General features: G+C 38.9%; 1 protein-coding gene across 1 annotated transcript in view; it reads left to right on the top strand.

Moving 5' to 3' along the window:
- The window catches only part of prkcq (protein kinase C, theta), a 63,373-nt gene that overhangs the window by 29,737 nt on the left and 12,836 nt on the right, over positions 1-20,800 (top strand). Inside the window, exons 3-15 of the mRNA XM_062066395.1 lie at positions 6,579-6,778; positions 9,653-9,713; positions 13,884-14,052; positions 14,116-14,147; positions 14,216-14,301; positions 15,523-15,652; positions 15,730-15,839; positions 15,906-16,011; positions 16,069-16,232; positions 16,296-16,469; positions 17,774-17,865; positions 17,947-18,009; positions 18,069-18,207. Coding sequence (XP_061922379.1) covers positions 6,579-6,778; positions 9,653-9,713; positions 13,884-14,052; positions 14,116-14,147; positions 14,216-14,301; positions 15,523-15,652; positions 15,730-15,839; positions 15,906-16,011; positions 16,069-16,232; positions 16,296-16,469; positions 17,774-17,865; positions 17,947-18,009; positions 18,069-18,207 — 1,526 coding nt within the window. The remainder of the gene's footprint in view (positions 1-6,578; positions 6,779-9,652; positions 9,714-13,883; positions 14,053-14,115; positions 14,148-14,215; positions 14,302-15,522; positions 15,653-15,729; positions 15,840-15,905; positions 16,012-16,068; positions 16,233-16,295; positions 16,470-17,773; positions 17,866-17,946; positions 18,010-18,068; positions 18,208-20,800) is intronic.

Consider the following 20,800-nt stretch of genomic DNA (forward strand, 5'->3'; position numbering starts at 1 on the left):
ATTCTTTATTTATTATAAATTGCCTTTCAAATGTCTATTCTTGGTGTTGGCTTTTATCAAATAAATTTCCCCAAAAAATGCGACTTATGTATGTTTTTTTCCTTCTTTATTATGCATTTTCGGCCGGTGCGACTTATACTCCGGAGCGACTTATACTCCGAAAAATACGGTATATATGTTATATTTTATATCGCTATATTTAGTCTATTTATACCTGCATTGTCCTTTCCATCCTTACACTTTCCATCATTGTAACTGAGCTACTGTGTGGAACAATTTCCCTTGTGGATCATTAATGTTTGTCTAAGTCTAAGTCTTAAGGTTTTCAATCTGGCCCGCCGGACATTCCCAAAAAATGTTTTTAGATGTTTAAGATGGAAAGTGTAGCTGCCATTATGATGTGCAGTCATGTTTTCTAAAGTCCGTAAGTCTTCAACTATACTAAGTATTTAAACGGTTGGAATATGCACTTTTGCATGATATACTAGTTACTATGGTCATCTAATTAGTTACTACGGTAATCTAATTAGTTACTATGGTAATGTAAGTCACAGCAGCTCAGACGAGGCACCAAGCAGTGTGGGTGGGGAGCGTTTCCACAGTGGCCAGCCTGAAATGTGGGTGTCAGGGACAGACGCGGAAAGATATTTTTGCAACAAAGTTCTAAAGCTTAGTCATATATCAGATACATCAGATTGTAGGTGTTTTTTTTTTTACCCTTCGCGTTCATATTTCGCTATTTTTGTTGCGTTTCGCTTGATTGTAAAATATGTGGATGGAGAGGGGGTGTGTGACGTTCATATGTTGTCAATATTCAGTGTTTTATCCTTCATAGTTAATATTGTAAATCCCACATTTGTTTATTTTCATGTACATTCTGGCTGTCTCATTCGGTAAACAAATGTAAAATTCCATTCCATTTTTTAAGGTGGTCTGTCATAACGTTTTTAGCATTCAGACATTATTGTGAGGTTTTGTATTAGTGTTCCTAAAAATAGGACCAAAACACACATACATTTTCACAGCTTACATGTATGTGTGTGTGTGTGTGTGTGTGTGTGTGTGTGTGTGTGGGTGTGTGTGTGTGTGTATACATGTGTGTGTATATATATATATATATATATACAGTGTTTCCCATAAACTGCCAAGATACCTGTGGCGATGGGGGCGTGGCTATGGGCGTGGTCACCATGACATCATCGAGTAATTTGCATAATTTACTACAATGATATGATTTTCTCTAAAAAGGCTCAAAAAATGTATACTTACTAATTAATAATAACAGTTTTGTTTTAAACGTGCATCCATCCATCCATCCATCCATCCATCCATCCATCCACTTTACAATATAATTACAACACTTTATGTACATATTTATATACAGATTTGAACAATAACTTATTCACTGAAATATATTTATTAATTGTGGTTCTTACAAAAAATATATCTTAGAAAATATAAAAGCTAAAATGTCTCTTAGAGCTTTGCCCCTTTAATTAGTGCATACTAAATAATTTAACTTTAGCCTACTACTACAACCATAATATTTACCAGCAACATAAAGTGAAACAGAGGCAGAGGTGTCCTGCCACAGTCAGTAACAAATAAACAGAAAACAGTAGTGGTCAAATACAAATAAGGCAACAAGAGAAGTATCCTACACTTCTCTTTTGTAAAGTAAATCTGAACAGCCGATATGGGCATCTTCATCAACTATACGATTTGCCTGAGAAGCTGGACAGGACAAAAAAAAATAAAAAAATAGAAATATATTTTTTATTTTTTTTATTTGTGGCGGACGTAATTCTTTCGTGGCGGGCCGCCACAAATAAATGAATGTGTGGGAAACACTGATATATATATATATATATATATATATATATATATATATATATATATATATATATATATATATATATATATATATATATATATATATATATATAAGTAGTCTGTCATAACGTTATTAGCATTCAATCAGACATTATTGTGAGGTTTTGTATTAGTGTTCCTAAAAATAGGACCCAAACACACATACTGTACAGCAAATTTTCACTTACATACAGTATATATGTGTGTGTGTATACATATGTGTGTATATGTATCTATATATACATATATATGTATACATAGATAGATAGATGGATTTACCGGCCCCCATACACATTTTTTCTCTAAATTTGGCCCCCACGAGTCAAAATCATTGCCCAGACCTGTTATAATGTAACAAATATACATTCAAACAATGCTTTTGTTGAACTAGAAATAAATACTTTTTATCTGCTTGACTTATGATTTCCAAGCAAGTTATTCCTCAAATTATCAAATTTTTATAAATAGATTTTACAGCGACTTTGTGAAATCTACTGTGGTTTTACAGCATGTTTCTGTACATGTAAATAACAGTACCGCTGTTTTTTTGACCATAAAATGCTGAGCTGCCAGTGATAAACAGTGGTACTGTAACATGCTGAAAAAAAAAACACTGTACATTTTACGGTAACATTTTTACCGTAAAATCTACACTTTTTTTTTTTACATTGTACATAAAAAAACAAATGCATAGGCAATTGTGTAATAATATCATTCACTGTTAGAAGTGGCCCTCTGAGGGCAAACTTAACTGTGATATGGCCCTCAGTTTGACACCCCTTGGATCAATTGTGTACCTATTACAGTGGAAGGAAGTAGAATACAAAAAAAATAAAAATTTAAATTTTGATGCTGTCAAGTCAGTTTCCTCTTTCTTTGCACTGCAACGATGCGTGCGTGTGTGTGTGTGTGTGTGTGTGTGTGTGTGTGTGTGTGTAATATCTGTTAATGTTCACTGAAAAACATCCCAGCCTACAGTCAAAGTGAGAGTCAACTTCCACTTTATAAACGAGGCGCAGGTCTCTGGCGTTACGTTGTCAAACATCTTTCAAAGTATTTCGTCTTGAGGTCGTTTTCACAGAAAAAGGCAGGAAGTGACACGCGGACGCGTCACCCGCTCTTAAAAGGCGTCGTCAGCAGACGTTCTGGCACACATGGCAGCTGGCGGGGGACAGTCGATGAGCCGATGACGAAGACCACTTTGGGAGTAGAAAGCTTAGCGGGTTTTATTGTGGCGGCGTGGCATGTGGTCGTTATGCAAGTGGATCTGTGTGATGTTATTACGCGCCGGCAAATGAGCAGATGTCAATGAGAGCCGATCATCGCGCGGATCTATTGGGCAGAAGGTCAAAGGTTAAGACGGCGTGTTTTGGCAACCTGTATGGAACCCACCATGACAGGGATGTCAAAGTGTTTTTTCATTGAGGGCCACATGGCAGTTATGGCTGCCATCAGAGGGCCGCTTGTAACAGTGAATAATGTATGAATATGCCTCTGGATTTCATTTTTAATTACCGTATTTTTCGGACTATAAGTCGCCGTTTTTTTCATAGTTTGGCCGAGGGTGCGACTTATACTCAGGAGCGACTTATGTGTGAAATTATTAACACATTAGCGTAAAATATCAAATAATATTATTTAGCTCATTCACGTAAGAGGCTAGACGTATAAGATTTCATGGGATTTAGCGATTAGGAGTGACAGATTGTTTGGTAAACGTATAGCATGTTCTATATGTTATAGTTATTTGAATGACTCTTACCATAATATGTTACGTTAACATACCAGGCACGTTCTCAGTTGGTTATTTATGCCTCATTCAGAGTACACTTATTCAGCCTGTTGTTCACTATTCTTGATTTATTTGAAATTGCCTTTCAAATGTCTATTCTTGGTGTTGGCTTTTATCAAATAAATTTACCCAAAAAATGTGACTTAAACTCCAGTGCGACTTATGTATATATACACTACCGTTCAAAAGTTTGGGGTCACCCAAACAATTTTGTGGAATAGCCTTCATTTCTAAGAACAAGAATAGACTGTCGAGTTTCAGATGAAAGTTCTCTTTTTCTGGCCATTTTGAGCGTTTAATTGACCCCACAAATGTGATGCTCCAGAAACTCAATCTGCTCAAAGGAAGGTCAGTTTTGTAGCTTCTGTAACGAGCTAAACTGTTTTCAGATGTGTGAACATGATTGCACAAGGGTTTTCTAATCATCAATTAGCCTTCTGAGCCAATGAGCAAACACATTGTACCATTAGAACACTGGAGTGATAGTTGCTGGAAATGGGCCTCTATACACCTATGTAGATATTGCACCAAAAACCAGACATTTGCAGCTAGAATAGTCATTTACCACATTAGCAATGTATAGAGTGTATTTCTTTAAAGTTAAGACTAGTTTAAAGTTATCTTCATTGAAAAGTACAGTGCTTTTCCTTCAAAAATAAGGACATTTCAATGTGACCCCAAACTTTTGAACGGTAGTGTATGTTTTTTTCCTTCTTTATTATGCATTTTCATCCGGTGCGATTTATACTCCGGAGCGACTTATACTCCGAAAAATACGTTATATAAATTGTTCTAAGTCGATTTTACAGTAAAAACTTTACATTTACAAAATTGTACTGTAAAATATAGTGGTTTTTTTGGTTGTTTTTTTTTACAACATTTTACGGTGAGTGGAAAATTTACGGAAAAAGCCGGCAGCTTAGTTGCCAAAATGTTTGTGTTAAATTGACATTGGTTTTTACAACATGATATTGTTCATGGAAAAACAGTACCGTGTTTTTCGGAGTATAAGTCGCACCGGCCGAAATGCATAATAAAGAAGGAAAAAACACATATATAAGTCGCACTGGAGTATAAGTCGCATTTTTTGGGGAAATGTATTTGATAAAAGCCAACACCAAGAATAGACATTTGAAAGGCAATTTCAAATAAATAAAGAATAGTGAACAACAGGCTGAATAAGTGTATGTTATATGAGGCATAAATAACCAACTGAGAACGTGCCTGGTATGTTAACGTAACATATTATGGTAAGAGTCATTCAAATAACTATAACATATAGAACATGCTATACGTTTACCAAACAATCTGTCACTCCTAATCGCTAAATCCCATGAAATCTTATACGTCTAGTCTCTTACGTGAATGAGCTAAATAATATTATTTGATATTTTACGCTAATGTGTTAATAATTTCACACATAAGTCGCTCCTGAGTATAAGTTGCACCCCCGGCCAAACTATGAAAAAAACTGCGATTTATAGTCCGAAAAATACGGTACAAGTTATTTTTTATTCTGGCAACTTAGCTGCCAGTTTTTCTACCGTAAAAACTAGAGATGTCCGATAATGGCTTTTTTGCCGATATGTGATATTCCGATATTGTCCAACTCTTAATTACCGATTCCGATATCAACCGATACCGATATATACAGTCGTAGAATTAACACATTATTATGCCTAATTTTGTTGTGATGCCCCGCTGGATGCATTAAACAATGTAACAAGGTTTTCCAAAATAAATCAACTCAAGTTGAGTTGGGGGGGGGGGGGGGGGTGTAAGGGGGTAGCGGGGGGTGTATATTGTAGCGTCCCAGAAGAGTTAGTGCTGCAAGGGGTTCTGGGTATTTGTTTCTGTTGTGTTTATATTGTGTTACGGTGCGGATGTTCTCCCGAAATGTGTTTGTCATTCTTGTTTGGTGTGGGTTCACAGCGTGGCGCATATTTGTAACAGTGTTGAAGCTGTTTATACGGTCACCCTCAGTGTGACCTGTATGGCTGTTGACCAAGTATGCCTTCCATTCACATGTGTGTGTGTGTGAAAAGACGTAGATATTATGTGACTGGGCCGGCACGCAAAGGCAGTGCCTTTAAGGTTTATTGGCGCTCTGTACTTCTCCCTACGTCCGTCTACACAGCGGCGTTTTAAAAAGTCGTACATTTTACTTTTTGAAACCGATAATTTCCGAACCGACACCGATAATTTCGGATATTACATTTTAAAGCATTTATCGGCCGATAATATCGGCAGCCCGATATTATCGGGCATCTCTAGTAAAAACAAATGTACAGTCTTTCCATTTCCAGCAATACACCGTTAAAAACTACAACCGTAGATTTTACAGTCAAAAACTGGCAGCTCAGTCAATAGAATTTTAACTCAAAAAACTGCAGTAGTTTTTTTCAATTTACAGTAATATGCTGTAAACAACGTAAAATGTATTGTCATTTTTATTCATTTGATGTGTAGTTTGCTGTAAAACTCGACAGTGCGCCTTATAACCCGGTGCGCCTAATGTAACGGAATAATTGTAGTTTTGCTTACCAACCTCGAAGCAATTTTATTTGTTACATGGTGTAATGATAAGTGTGACCAGTAGATGGCAGTCAAACATAAGAGATAAGTGTAGACTGCACTATGATGGCAATATGACTCAAGTAAACAACATCAACATTTTATATGTTCCATTGAAAATATAGAACATATATTAAATACTTTATTGACACATGTCATTTCCAGGTGTTTGCGGGCCAGATCAAATGATGTTGTGGGCCAGATCTGGCCCCCCGGGCCTTAAGTTTGACACCAGTGCACCATGATGTTTATCTATGTTAAATAGAGAAGAAGAAGAAGCAAGGATCAAACGTTATCCCTCACCAGCTGCGCTTTTTTCTTTCTTTCTTGTATCTTCCAGAAAAGGGTCAGGTGTACAAGCAGAAGAAGCCCACCATGTACCCCCCCTGGAGCACCACCTTTGACGCGCACGTGCACCAGGGGCGCGTCATGCACGTGATGGTGAAAGACCGCACGGCCGAGTTGAAGTCCGAGACCACCGTGGCTCTGGACTCGCTGGCGACTCGCTGCAAGAAGGAGAGCGGCAAGCTGGAGATATGGGTGCGTGTTTTGTTTGTTTGTGTGGACGCAAATCTGCTTTAAGCGCTCCCTCGACACTTTACGCCGCCATTTAGAGCGACGCCGCCATCTGTCAGCGCTTACGGCTCACCACTAAAAATGACGAGCAAAGATGAAAAAAACATGCTTGATGCGCACTTCTGTGGGGTTGAGGCCATGTTCTTCAACATTGTGCAGGGTCTCCTCCTAAGCCAGGGGTCGGCGACTCAAAATGTTGAAAGCGCCATATTGGACCAAAAATACAACAACAAAAATCTGTCTGGAGCTGCAAAAAATTAAAAGCCTTATATAAGTCTTGTAATGAAGACAACACATCAAAATGACTATGCAAACCTTCATTGATAGAAATGCCCATCCATCCATCCATTTACTACCGCTTGTCCATTTTGGGGTCGCGGGGGGTGCTGGAGTCTATCACAGCTGGTACACCCTGGACAGGTCGCTACCTCATCGAAGGGCCAACACTTTGATTGATTGATTGATTGAGACTTTTATTAGTAGATTGCACAGTACAGTTCATATTCCGTACAATTGACCACTAAATGGTAACACCCCAATAAGTTTTTCAACTTGTTTAAGTCGGGGTCCACGTTAATCAATTCATGGTATTTACACATATAGAAATGTTGAAATTAGAGATGTCCGATAATGGCCTTTTTGCCGATATCCGATATTCCGATATTGTCCAACTCTTAATTACTTAATATCTACGGCTTTTCACACACACAAGTGAATGCAAGGCATACTTGGTCAACAGCCATACAGGTCACACTGAGGGTGGCCGTATAAACAACTTTAACACTGTTACAAATATGCGCCACGCTGTGAACCCACACCAAACAAGAATGACAAACACATTTCGGGAGAACATCCGCACCGTAACACAACATAAACACAACAGAACAAATACCCAGAGCCCCTTGCAGCATGAATTGATTAACGTGGACCCCGACTTAAACAAGTTGAAAAACGTATTCGGGTGTTACCATTTAGTGGTCAATTGTACGGAATATGTACTGTACTGTGCAATCTACTAATAAAAGTTTCAATCAATCAATCAATCAAAAACCGGTTCCGATATCAACCGATACTGATACATACAGTCGTGGAATTAACACATTATTATGCCTAATTTTGTTGTGATGCCCCGCTGGATGCACTAAACAATGTAACAAGGTTTTCCACAATAAATCAACTCAAGTTATGGAAAAAAATGCCAACATGGCACTGCCATATTTATTATTGAAGTCACAAAGTGCATTATTTTTTTTAACATGCCTCAAAACAGCAGCTTGGAATTTGGGACATGATCTCCCTGAGAGAGCATGAGGAGGTTGATGTGAGGGAGGTGGGGTAGAGGGTAGCGGGGGGTGTATATTGTACCGTCCCGAAAGAGTTAGTGCTGCAAGGGGTTCTGGGTATTTGTTTTGTTGTGTTTATGTTGTGTTACGGTGCGGATGTTCTCCCGAAATGTGTTTGTCATTCTTGTTAAGTGTGGGTTCACAGTGTGGCGCATATTTGTAGCAGTGTTAAAGTTGTTTATACGGCCACCCTCAGTGTGACCTGTATGGCTGTTGACCAAGTATGCTTGCATTCACTTGTGTGTGTGAAAAGCCGTAGATATTATGTGACTTGGCCAGCACGCAAAGGCAGTGCCTTTAAGGTTTATTGGCGCTCTGTACTTCTCCCTACGTCCGTGTACACAGCGGCGTTTTAAAAAGTCATACATTTTACTTTTTGAAACCAATACCGATAATTTTGAAACCGATACCGATAATTTCCGGTATTACATTTTAAAGCATTTATCGGCCGATAATATCGGCAGTCCGATATTATCGGACATCCCTAGTTGAAATGTAATATTTATTCTACGCATTTTTACAACATTGAAAAATATTCGTAAAATGAAGGCTTCTCAGAGGGTGAGATAACTCCCGGAAATGACTGGCTTAGAATGGTCAAAGGTATGGATGTGTGTGTTTAAGTTAAAGGAAACGACAGGTTGTCTTCTTCTAATGGATTCGTTGCAATCTTTGTAAGCTGGGTAACAATTGCTGTGGTCTGGAACAGCATGGAACACAAACAACAGAAATGCAGCCAATATTACATACAGATAACGTGTCATGAAACATGGAAATATAAATGAAATACACAGAGGACATAAAATAATTAAATGACCTCGAATATACCTACAATGGAGGAAAAATGATGCAATATGTACATAGAGCTAGCCTAAATAGCATGTTAGCATCGATTAGGTTGCAGTCATGCATTGACCAATTATGCCTGATTAGCCCTCCAACAAGTTAATAACATCAACAAAGCTCACCTTTGTGCATTCACACACAGTATAAAAGGTTTGGTGGACAAAATGAGACAAATCCAGTCCAATCCACTTTATTTGTATAGCACATTTAAACAACAAAAATGTTTCCAAAGTGCTGCACAACAATATTAAAAACAATATTCAAATATTATCCTTAGCTCCACCAATGACTGAATAAAAACAAACAATAAATAAATATAAAAACAACATAAAAATAAATATGATTAAATATGATTTTAAAGCGTAAAACCAATTAAAACAATAAATAAAAAATTACATTTAAAAACACAGAGGACCACACAACTCACATAGTGTTAAAAGCCAGAGAATAAAAGTGGGTCTTAAGACGAGACTTAAAACACTCCACTGTGGGAGCAGTTGGAACATGGAGGGGCAGAGTGTTCCAGAGCTTAAGACTTAAGACGCTCTCCAAACACCTTTTTAGTAATAAACATCACCAATTTGCTTTTTATTTCAATTCGTCTGGATCTTTCCTTCAGAATCACCATATTGTGTGTTCTCTATCTCAGTTGGACTTGAAGCCGCAGGGCCGCCTGTTAATGGAAGCCAAATATTATCTGGAGAAAAGTGGTGAGTTGTTTTATAAACACACACACACACACATGCACGCACATGCACACGCACACGTGAAAATAATTGCCTGGTTGAATAAATACTTAACTGTCGTATTTCAGTAGGTAAGGTTGTATTTTTGCCTCATTCCTGTAAAAAATGTGCGTGTGACTGAAGCATTAAGGAGTGGGACTATCCAGGACTAGCTGCAGTGTGCTCAAACAACCACCAGGTAGCACAGACCTGGGCAAATTAAGTCCACATGCGGTCCGTTAAGCGTTTCAATCTGGCCGCGCCGGACATTCCCAAATAATTTTTTTAGATCTTTAAGATGGAAAGTGATGTTTTCTAATGACCGTAAGTCTTGAATTATACAAAGTATTTCAATGGTTGGAATCTGCGCTTTTGCATGATATACTAGTTACTATGGTCATCTAATTAGTTACTATAGTAATCTAATTACAAACCCCGTTTCCTTATGAGTTGGGAAATTGTTAGATGTAAATATAAAAGGAATACAATGATTTGCAAATCCTTTTCAACCCATATTCAATTGAATGCACTTCAAAGACAACATATTTGATGTTCAAACTCATAAACTTTATTTTTTTTTTGCAAATAATAATTAACTTACAATTTCATGGCTGCAACACATGCCAACGTAGTTGGGAAAGGGCATGTTCACCACTGTGTTACATCACCTTTTCTTTTAACAACACTCAATACATTTTTGGGAACTGAGGAAACTAATTGTTGAAGCTTTGAAAGTGGAATTCTTTCCCATTCTTGTTTTATGTAGAGCTTCAGTCGTTCAACAGTCCGGGGTCTCCGCTGTCGTATTTTACGCTTCATAATGCGCCACACATTTGCAATGGGGGACAGGTCTGGACTGCAGGCGGGCCAGGAAAGTACCCGCACTCTGTTTTTACGATGCCACGCTGTTGTAACACGTGCTGAATGTGGCCTGGCATTGTCTTGCTGAAATAAGCAGGGGCGTCCATGAAAAAGACGGCGCTTAGATGGCAGCATATGTTGTTCCAAAACCTGTATGTACCTTTCAGCATTAAAGGTGCCTTCACAGATGTGTAAGTTACCCATGTCTTGGGCACTAATACACCCCCATACCATCACAGATGCTGGCTTTTTAACTTTGCGTCGATAACAGTCTGGATGGTTCACTTCCCCTTTGGTCCGGATGACACGATGTTGAATATTTCCAAAAACAATTTGAAATGTGGACTCGTCAGACCACAGAACACTTTTCCACTTTGCATGAGTCCATCTTAGATGAGCTCAGGCCCAGAGAAGCCTGCGGCGTTTCTGGATGTTGTTGATAAATGGCTTTAGTAGACCTTTAACTTGCACTTACAGATGTAGCGACCAACTGTATTTAGTGACAGTAGTTTTCTGAAGTGTTCCTGAGCCCATGTGGTGATATCCTTTAGAGATTGATGTCGGTTTTTGATACAGTGCCGTCTGAGGGATCGAAGGTCACGGTCATTCAATGTTGGTTTCCGGCCATGCCGCTTACGTGCAGTGATTTCTCCAGATTCTCTGAACCTTTTGATGATATTATGGACCAAAGATGTTGAAATCCCTAAATTTCTTGCAATTGCACTTTGAGAAACGTTGTTCTTAAACGGTTTGACTATTTGCTCACGCAGTTGTGGACAAAGGGGTGTACCTCGCCCCATCCTTTCTTGTGAAAGACTGAGCATTTTTTGGGAAGCTGTTTTTATACCCAATCATGGCACCCACCTGTTCCCAATTAGCCTGCACACCTGTGGGATGTTCCAAATAAGTGTTTGATGAGCATTCCTCAACTTTATCAGTATTTATTGCCACTTTCCCAACTTCTTTGTCACGTGTTGCTGGCATCAAATTCTAAAGTTAATGATTATTTGCAAAAAAAAAAAAAAGTTTATCAGTTTGAACATCAAATATGTTGTCTTTGTAGCATATTCAACTGAATATGGGTTGAAAATGATTTGCAAATCATTGTATTCCGTTTATATTTACATCTAACACAATTTCCCAACTTATATGGAAACGGGGTTTGTGTATATATATATATGTATGTATACATAGATAGATAGATATACCGGCACCCAGACACATTTCTTTTCTTTAAATTTGGCCCCCCGAGTCAAACTAATTGCCCAGGCCTGAGGTAGCATCTGTGAGTAGATAATACTGTATCATCTCTTTCTCTTTCCGACTTATCAGGTCGGTAGTGCATTCTTCACTCACTCACTTAAAGTAAAGGACGAGGCAAAAATAACAATCTTACTTGTAGGTTCCTAGGGAAATAAACAGAATATCAACAGTTATTCTACCAACGTCATTGTCGGATCCTATTTTCTCCGTCTAAACATAGAGCTTATTGCTTGCGCTTTTCCTGACATTAACACCAGAGCAGTGACAGCAAGAAACCCCTTATGTTTTTTTTATAAATAGACCACAGCATCACGGCTAAAATCAACATGTGCCATGGCGACCACACTGCAAAAAGTCAGTGTTCAAAAACAACAAGAAAAAAAAAAAAAAATTGGGGTATTTTATTTGAACTAAGCAAAATAATCTGCCAATAGAACAAGAAAATTCGGCTTGTCAAGACTTTACAAAACAAGTAAAATTAGCTAACCTCAATGAACCCAAAAATACCTTAAAATAAGTATATTCTCACTAATAACAAGTGCACTTTTCGTGGTAGAAAAAAAATTAGACCTTTTTGCTCAATATGTTGAAAAATATTCTTAAATGAAGTAAATGCTAGTGCCATTATCTTGACATAATGATATGCGCTCGGCATTACATTTCTTGAAACCAGCACACTTATACTAAAAACTAGTTTATTGTTCTTAATGGAAAGACAAGAAGGCAACCGCTTGTTACTCTCAGGGTCTACTAGCCGCTCAGGCAAATCCTATGGTCTAAAGATGCATTGCGTGCTCTTTCAGTCAATTGGTGCGCATATATACAGCCCGGCCCCCGGCCAAATTTTTTTTAATTGTAATTTTGAAGAATTTATTTGAATGTGCATGAACTATTTCTGTTCAAAATAGTTAGAAATGTTAAATGTTTAAATATTAACTGTCAGTTTACTGTACTGTGCCAACTGTACTACTATATGAGTACCTATTTTCTATTGTTTCATTGAAAATAAAACAGCAAAGTCCATTTGGCTGTAATAAATAAATCTAAATCTAAATCTGTTTTAATTATGAGACACATTCTTGTCAAAATCATGATTTTTTTTTTCATGCTTGAAGTAAGAAATGATTACTTTAAAAAAGTACCGTAATTTCTGGACTATAAGCCGCACCTGACTATAAGCCGCACCAGCTAAATTTAGGGGAAAATACAGATTGCTCCATATATAAGCCGCACCCGACTATAAGCCGCAGGGTTTTGATGTGTAATTACCGTAGTATATAGGGGTTCCTGCTACCACGTAGGGGATTGTCGGGACAGAGATGACTGTTTGGGAACGCAAAGCGTCCCATTTATTAACAATAAATCTTTCAATCATTCAATCAAACTTTCACATCTTTGACATGGCGAACAGCATTCGTGCAGAGTACAAATAATACAACGGTGCAAAGTAATACAAAGTGCTCGCCTGTACGTTATCAAAATAACCAGCCTACCTGTATATGAAAAGTCAGTCTTTAATCATTGTGTCATCGTCTTCCTCCTGCGTACTAAAACCACCGAAATCCTCTTCGTCGGTGTCGGAGAAGAACAGGCCGTAAATAAGCCGCGCCGTTGTATAAGCCGCAGGGACCAGAACGAGGGGAAAAAGTAGCGGCTTATAGTCCGGAAATTACGGTAGTTTTATACTTGTGAGTGTTGATGACACAGCTTTGCAACAGTTGATATTCTAGTTTCAAGCATGTTTTACTCAATATAGGTCATCAAATCTCAGCAGCAAGCTGTAATATCTTACTGAGATCATTTAGGTCCAAAACACTTAAAACAAGTAAAACACTCTAACATAAAATCTGCTTAGTGAGACGAATTATCTTATCAGACAGAAAATAAGCAAATATCACCCTTATTTGAGATATTTAAGCTTACTTAAATTTCAGTTTTTGCAGTGCATCTGTAGTGCAGCACTTCCTGTTCGACTTGTGAACAAATGTTGTTACTTTGCTTGGAATCCAAATGTTTTTGTCTGTTTTTCAGACGCGTCGGGGAAGGCCGATGGCGAGCCGGACCGAGAGGGTCTGTTCGCCCTCCACCAGCGACGCGGCGCTATCAAACAGGCTAAAATTCACGTGGTTAAATGTCACGAGTTCAGCGCCACCTTCTTCCCCCAGCCCACCTTCTGTTCTGTCTGCAAGGAGTTTGTCTGGTACGCCACTCACCTCTTATAATATTGAAAAAGAAAATGAATATACTGTTTGTCTGCCTGCAGGGGTCTTAACAAGCAAGGTTACCAGTGCAGACGTGAGTCACACTAGTTTGTGTTAGTTTGACGTGATCCTTATAATGCACCCTCTGTCCTGCCCCCGCAGATTGCAACGCAGCCATCCACAAAAAATGCATCGACAAAGTCATTGCCAAATGCACAGGGTCGGCCATCAACAGCAAAGAAACTATGGTAATCATGAGCTCGTAGCAAGTTTATGGCGGTTAGTTTGTGTCCTTATTACCAAAGCCTTTTTTGGTCACTGAATGTATGTACTGGTAAGTGTACTGATTATTTTTAAATCAAATTATGCTCACAAGTTCATTGAATAAAATATTGTGGGCAAAATGTTTATTTAAAAATGTAGTTTGAATTCTTATACACTCAATTTTTACACACTGATAATTAGAGATCTCCGATAATGGCTTTTTTGCTGATATCCGATATTGTCCAATTCTTAATGACCAATTTCCATATCAACCGATACCGATACATACAGTCGTGGAATTAACACATTATTAGGGATGTCCGATAATGGCTTTTTGCCGATATCCGATATTCCGATATTGTCCAACTCTTTAAGTACCGATACCGATATCAACCAATACTGATATCAACCGATACCGATATCACATTTTACGCCCAATTTGTTTTATTTAATGAAATTGCCAACATAATTTGATGTAAAAATTGTTCACATTACTCAAATGCAAAAACTTACAAGGCGCACTGTTGATTTTTGAGAAAATGAAAGGATTTTAAGTGCGCCTTACACTACCGTTCAAAAGTTTGGGGTCACATTGAAATGTCCTTATTTGTGAAGGAAAAGCACTGTACTTTTCAATGAAGATAACTTTAAACTAGTCTTAACTTTAAAGAAATACACTCTATACATTGCTAATGTGGTAAATGACTATTCTAGCTGCAAATGTCTGGTTTTTGGTGCAATATCTACATAGGTGTATAGAGGCCCATTTCCAGCAACTATCACTCCAGTGTTCTAATGGTACAATGTGTTTGCTCATTGGCTCAGAAGGCTAATTGATGATTAGAAAACCCTTGTGCAATCATGTTCACACATCTGAAAACAGTTTAGCTCGTTACAGAAGCTACAAAACTGACCTTCCTTTGAGCTGATTGAGTTTCTGGAACATCACATTTGTGGGGTCAATTAAACACTCAAAATGGCCAGAAAAAGAGAACTTTCATCTGAAACTCGACAGTCTATTCTTGTTCTTAGAAATGAAGGCTATTCCACAAAATTGTTTGGGTGACCCCAAACTTTTGAACGGTAGTGTATAGTCCGAAAAACACGGTACTAAATTCAATGTCCAAAAAAAGCTTTCTTTACTCGCTTATATTGTGTGTGTGTGTGTGTATGTGTGTGTGTGTGTGTGTGTGTGTGTGTGTCAGATCCACAAAGAGCGCTTCAAGATCGACATGCCGCACAGGTTCAAAGTGTACAACTACAAGAGTCCCACCTTCTGTGAACACTGTGGGACCCTCCTGTGGGGGCTGGCCAAGCAGGGTCTGAAATGTGAGGGTGAGAGCACACTCATACGTACACAGGTGCACCATTTTGCGGCAAGTCGTCATCAACTGCGGGTTGTTTCTGCGCAGAGTGTTGCATGAACGTCCACCACAAGTGTCAGAAGAAGGTGGCCAACCTGTGTGGCGTCAACCAGAAGCTGATGGCAGAAGCTCTGGCCACCATTGAGAGCAAACAGCAGGTCAGGACAAGAGCTCTGAGGAATTGGGGTTGTATTTTATTGCTTGACTTACCCTCCATCCTTCAGGCCAGGACCAGCAAAGAAGGTGACATTGTCGGTCGAGAAGGTCCAGTAGGTGTCAGCCAGCCGGGGATGATCCGAGCGCCGATAGCAGACGACTGGGCGAGTAAAGGTACACCCGGTTAGTGCTGGTCATCTGTGCTGGTCTTCAACACGCCACTTCCTGCAGAGTTGCAGGGTGTTTCCTGGGAGGGGCCGGCAGACACCAGCAAGCTGCCTGTCGACCAGGAGGTGGAGGAGCCTCTTTACAATTTCCCAAAGAAGGATCAGCCCAAATTTTCCATCGACGACTTTATTCTGCACAAGATGCTCGGGAAGGGCAGCTTTGGCAAGGTGATCGGATTAAAAATCCGCAAATAATAACGTATTTTCTGACAGAAGTCGTTTTTTTCGCAGGTGTTTTTAGCCGAGCTGAAAAATAGCGGGCGTTTTTTTGCTGTCAAGGCTCTGAAGAAGGACGTGGTTCTGATGGACGACGATGTGGAGTGCACCATGGTGGAGAGGAGGGTCCTCTCTTTAGCCTGGGAAAACCCCTTCCTCACACACCTGTACTGCACCTTCCAGACAAAGGTAAGCCCCCGCAAACCTCCTTTCCTTGGCCTCGATGTCCTTTTCTGTCTTGCCTCTGGTGAGGGCGGTCGCATTTTTTCCCGCTCCCTTCTTCTCTCTGCTTGCTCTCTTTGTTTTGTCTTGTCTACACTTTTTTGAAGCCTCTTTCTTTGCGCTGTCCTCCAAATCTAAACATCAGACATGGAATTGATCAGCTGAACTCTCGACTCAATTGACAAAATCTTTTCGATGAGGAAAAGAGGTTCTGGGGAGCCTGGCTGCCCTGATGGAACCATTGCTGCGGGGTACGTGAGAGATTCCTGGGATAAATGGAGAATCATTTGCCTCTCAGTCCTTTCCATCGAGGACGTGGAAGACATCTACCTATTTGGAGCCGTGATCGCGGAGCACCTGCTAATTGGGCTGGGCATTGCTCTGGTGTATCGTCAAATTCGTAAGACGATGGCAGCCACTCAAGGAGCCCAAAGGCTGTTCGTCGCAATGGAAGGTTTGGGCCGGGCTGTGGGATCACAGACTGGGGCGATTTTGATTGCAAGATGGATCACATCATGGAAAAGCTCGTTGAAAGGGAAAAATTGGATATGAGGGCCAGCATGGACGAATAAAACAGACAAGCCATTGTAATGTCTGCTCGCGGAAAAACAAAAATCCTAATCTATGATTTGACTCCCTCGAATGGCCTTGACGCTGCAACAACCGGAGCAGGCTGTTTGGAAAACATCCCCCGAGGACTCTTCAATGCTGGACGTCAGCTTTTGACCTCCCTCCCTCCTCAACAACACCTGGAGTCGAACTTTTGCTTGCATGCAGAACGGCCCCAGGCCTATGGACACTACATCAACACACCCAAGACAATGGGCATATACACCCCCAGACCCCTACCCCCACCCCACGCCTTCACCACCGCTTGATTTCCCTTTGGGGTGATGGACGGCTGGCAGCGCTTTATAGCAGCAGTCGACCTCCAGGGCCCCAACTCCCCCCCCCCTCTGTTGCGAGTTGTCGTGATTATATGTAACATGTTTATGTGTGCATGGCATGGAGGTTTTTTCCCACTCCAGACTGGGCCCCCTTAGGAGCCCAGTCTAGATTGTATTTTTTTACTCATCTTCCCCAGCGTTTTACCTTTTTCCCATCTTTTACGGGGCCTTTGGCGACCCATCATCGTTCTTGTTCTGTAACCCTGTACACTGTTTGTTTGTCTCATCTTGAACGGGTTTGTGCTGAAAACATAGTTCCGTTGTACTTGTGCAATGACAATAAAGTCCTATCCTATCCTAACCTGGCAAAGTCTCTGTCCCCAGGAGAACCTGTTTTTTGCGATGGAGTACCTGAATGGAGGCGATCTCATGTTCCACATCCAGAACTGCCACAGGTTTGACCTGCACAGATCCACGTACGTGTCCAGTGCCATCATACCATGTACTTCCAGAACCTGGAGCACACAAGCCACGTTCCTTTCTTCCTCTTCCTGCAGCTTTTACGCGGCTGAGATCGTCTGCGGCCTTCAGTTCCTGCACTCCAAAGGAGTCATTTACAGGTGAGAATCAATAAACCTTCGAAAGCACTAAAAGAAAACGTCCTGGGGTGTTTGTGCAGGGACCTGAAGCTGGACAATGTGCTGCTGGACTCCGAGGGACACATCAAGATCGCAGACTTTGGCATGTGCAAGGAGACCATGCAGGAGGAATCAAGGACGTCCACCTTCTGTGGGACCCCGGACTACATCGCCCCCGAGGTTGGGACGCAGATGTAAAATGTTTACTAACGAGCTACAGCAAGCATGTCTACGTTTAACGAAGCAAAACAAGTTAGAATTAGAATCCAAATACTAAACTTGTTTTTAAGAGCGTCAGCTGCTACTAGTACTTGGACAACAAGCTGGGGACCACAAAACGCTGGCAGAGTAGACCTGAAGATTTTGTTGCAACTACACTTTGTCACATTTAATCACAAGTGTCATCAATCTGAATATGTCATAATCACACTGTGTAAATGTTGTGTTGTTGTTCCAATTACTTGTGTTTTTAGTAGTGATAATACTCTCACACTGTTTACATGTTGTATGTTGTTGTTCAAGTTAGTTGTTTTTAGTGGTGATAATAATCACACTTGTTTACATATTGTGTTGTTCTACTTAGTTGTTTTTAGTAGTGATAATACTCACACTGTTTACATGTTGTATGTTGCTGTTCAAGTTAGTTGTTTTTAGTGGTGATAATACTCACACTTGTTTACATATTGTGTTGTTGTAGTTAGTTGTTTTTAGTAGTGATAATACTCTCACACTGTTTACATGTTGTATGTTGTTGTTCAAGTTAGTTGTTTTTAGTGGTGATAATAATCACACTTGTTTACATATTGTGTTGTTCTAGTTAGTTGTTTTAGTAGTGATAATACTCACACTTGTTTGCACGTTATTTTGTTGTCCAAGTTAGTTGTTTTTAGTAGTGATAATACTCACACTTGTTTACATGTTACTTTATTGTTCTTGTTAGTTGTTTTTAGTAGTGATAATACTCACACTTGTTTACACATTATTTTGTTTTCCAAGTTAGTTGTTTTTAGTAGTGATAATACTCACACTTGTTTACATGTTACTTTGTTGTTCTAGTTAGTTGTTTTTAGTAGTGATAATACTCACACTTGTTTGCACGTTATTTTGTTGTCCAAGTCAGTTGTTTTTAGTAGTGATAATACTCACACTTGTTTGCACGTTATTTTGTTGTCCAAGTTAGTTGTTTTTAGTAGTGATAATACTTACACTTATTGACATGTTGTGTTGTTGTTCAAGTTAGTTGTTTTTAGTAGTGATAATACTTCCACTTATTGACATGTTGTGTTGTTGTTCAAGTTAGTTGTTTTTAGTAGTGATAATACTTACACTTGTTTACATGTTGTGTTCTTCTAGTTACCGGTAGTTGTTTTTAGTAGTGATAATACTTACACTTGTTTACATGTTGTGTTGTTGTTTAAGATAATACTCACACTTGTTTACATGTTGTGTTGTTCTAGTTAGTTGTTTTTAGTAGCGATAATACTCACACTTGTTTATACGTTGTGTTGTTCTAGTTAGTTGTTTTTAGTAGAGATAATAGTCATACTTGTTTACATGTTGTGTTGTTGTTCTAGTTAGTTGTTTTTAGTAGTGGTAATACTCACACTTGTTTACATGTTACTTTATTGTTCTTGTTAGTTTTTAGTAGTGATAATACTCACACTTGTTTACACATTATTTTGTTGTCCAAGTTAGTTGTTTTTAGTAGTGATAATACTCACACTCGTTTACATGTTACTTTGTTGTTCTCGTTAGTTGTTTTTAGTAGTGATAATACTCACACTTGTTTGCACGTTATTTTGTTGTCCAAGTTAGTTGTTTTTAGTAGTGATAACACTTACACTTATTTACATGTTGTGTTGTTGTTCAAGTTAGTTGTTTTTAATAGTGATAATACTTACACTTGTTTACATGTTGTGTTCTTCTAGTTACCGGTAGTTGTTTTTAGTAGTGATAATACTTACACTTGTTTACATGTTGTGTTGTTGTTTACGATAATACTCACTCTTGTTTACATGTTGTGTTGTTGTTCTAGTTAGTTGTTTTTAGTAGTGGTAATACTCACACTTGTTTACATGTTACTTTATTGTTCTTGTTAGTTTTTAGTAGTGATAATACTCACACTTGTTTACACATTATTTTGTTGTCCAAGTTAGTTGTTTTTAGTAGTGATAATACTCACACTTGTTTATACGTTGTGTTGTTCAAGGTAGTTGTTTTAGTAGTGATAATACTCACACTTGTTTACATGTTGTGTTGTTGTTTTAGTTAGTTGTCTTTAGTAGTGGTAATACTCACACTTGTTTATTTGTTGTGTTGTTGTTCTAGTTAGTTGTTTTTAGTAGTGATAATACTCACACTTGTTTACACATAATTATGTTGTCCAAGTTAGTTGTTTTTAGTAGTGATAATACTCACACTTGTTTGCACGTCATTTTGTTGTCCAAGTTAGTTGTTTTTAGTAGTGATAACACTTACACTTATTCACATCTTGTGTTGTTGTTCAAGTTAGTTGTTTTTAATAGTGATAATACTTACACTTGTTTACATGTTGTGTTCTTCTAGTTACCGGTAGTTGTTTTTAGTAGTGATAATACTTACACTTGTTTACATGTTGTGTTGTTGTTTACGATAATACTCACTCTTGTTTACATGTTGTGTTGTTGTTCTAGTTAGTTGTTTTTAGTAGCGATAATACTCACACTTGTTTATACGTTGTGTTGTTCTAGGTAGTTGTTTTAGTAGTGATAATACTCACACTTGTTTACATGTT

The sequence above is a fragment of the Entelurus aequoreus genome, linkage group LG12 (genome assembly GCF_033978785.1).
Source record: "Entelurus aequoreus isolate RoL-2023_Sb linkage group LG12, RoL_Eaeq_v1.1, whole genome shotgun sequence".
NCBI classification, from domain to species: domain Eukaryota; kingdom Metazoa; phylum Chordata; class Actinopteri; order Syngnathiformes; family Syngnathidae; genus Entelurus; species Entelurus aequoreus.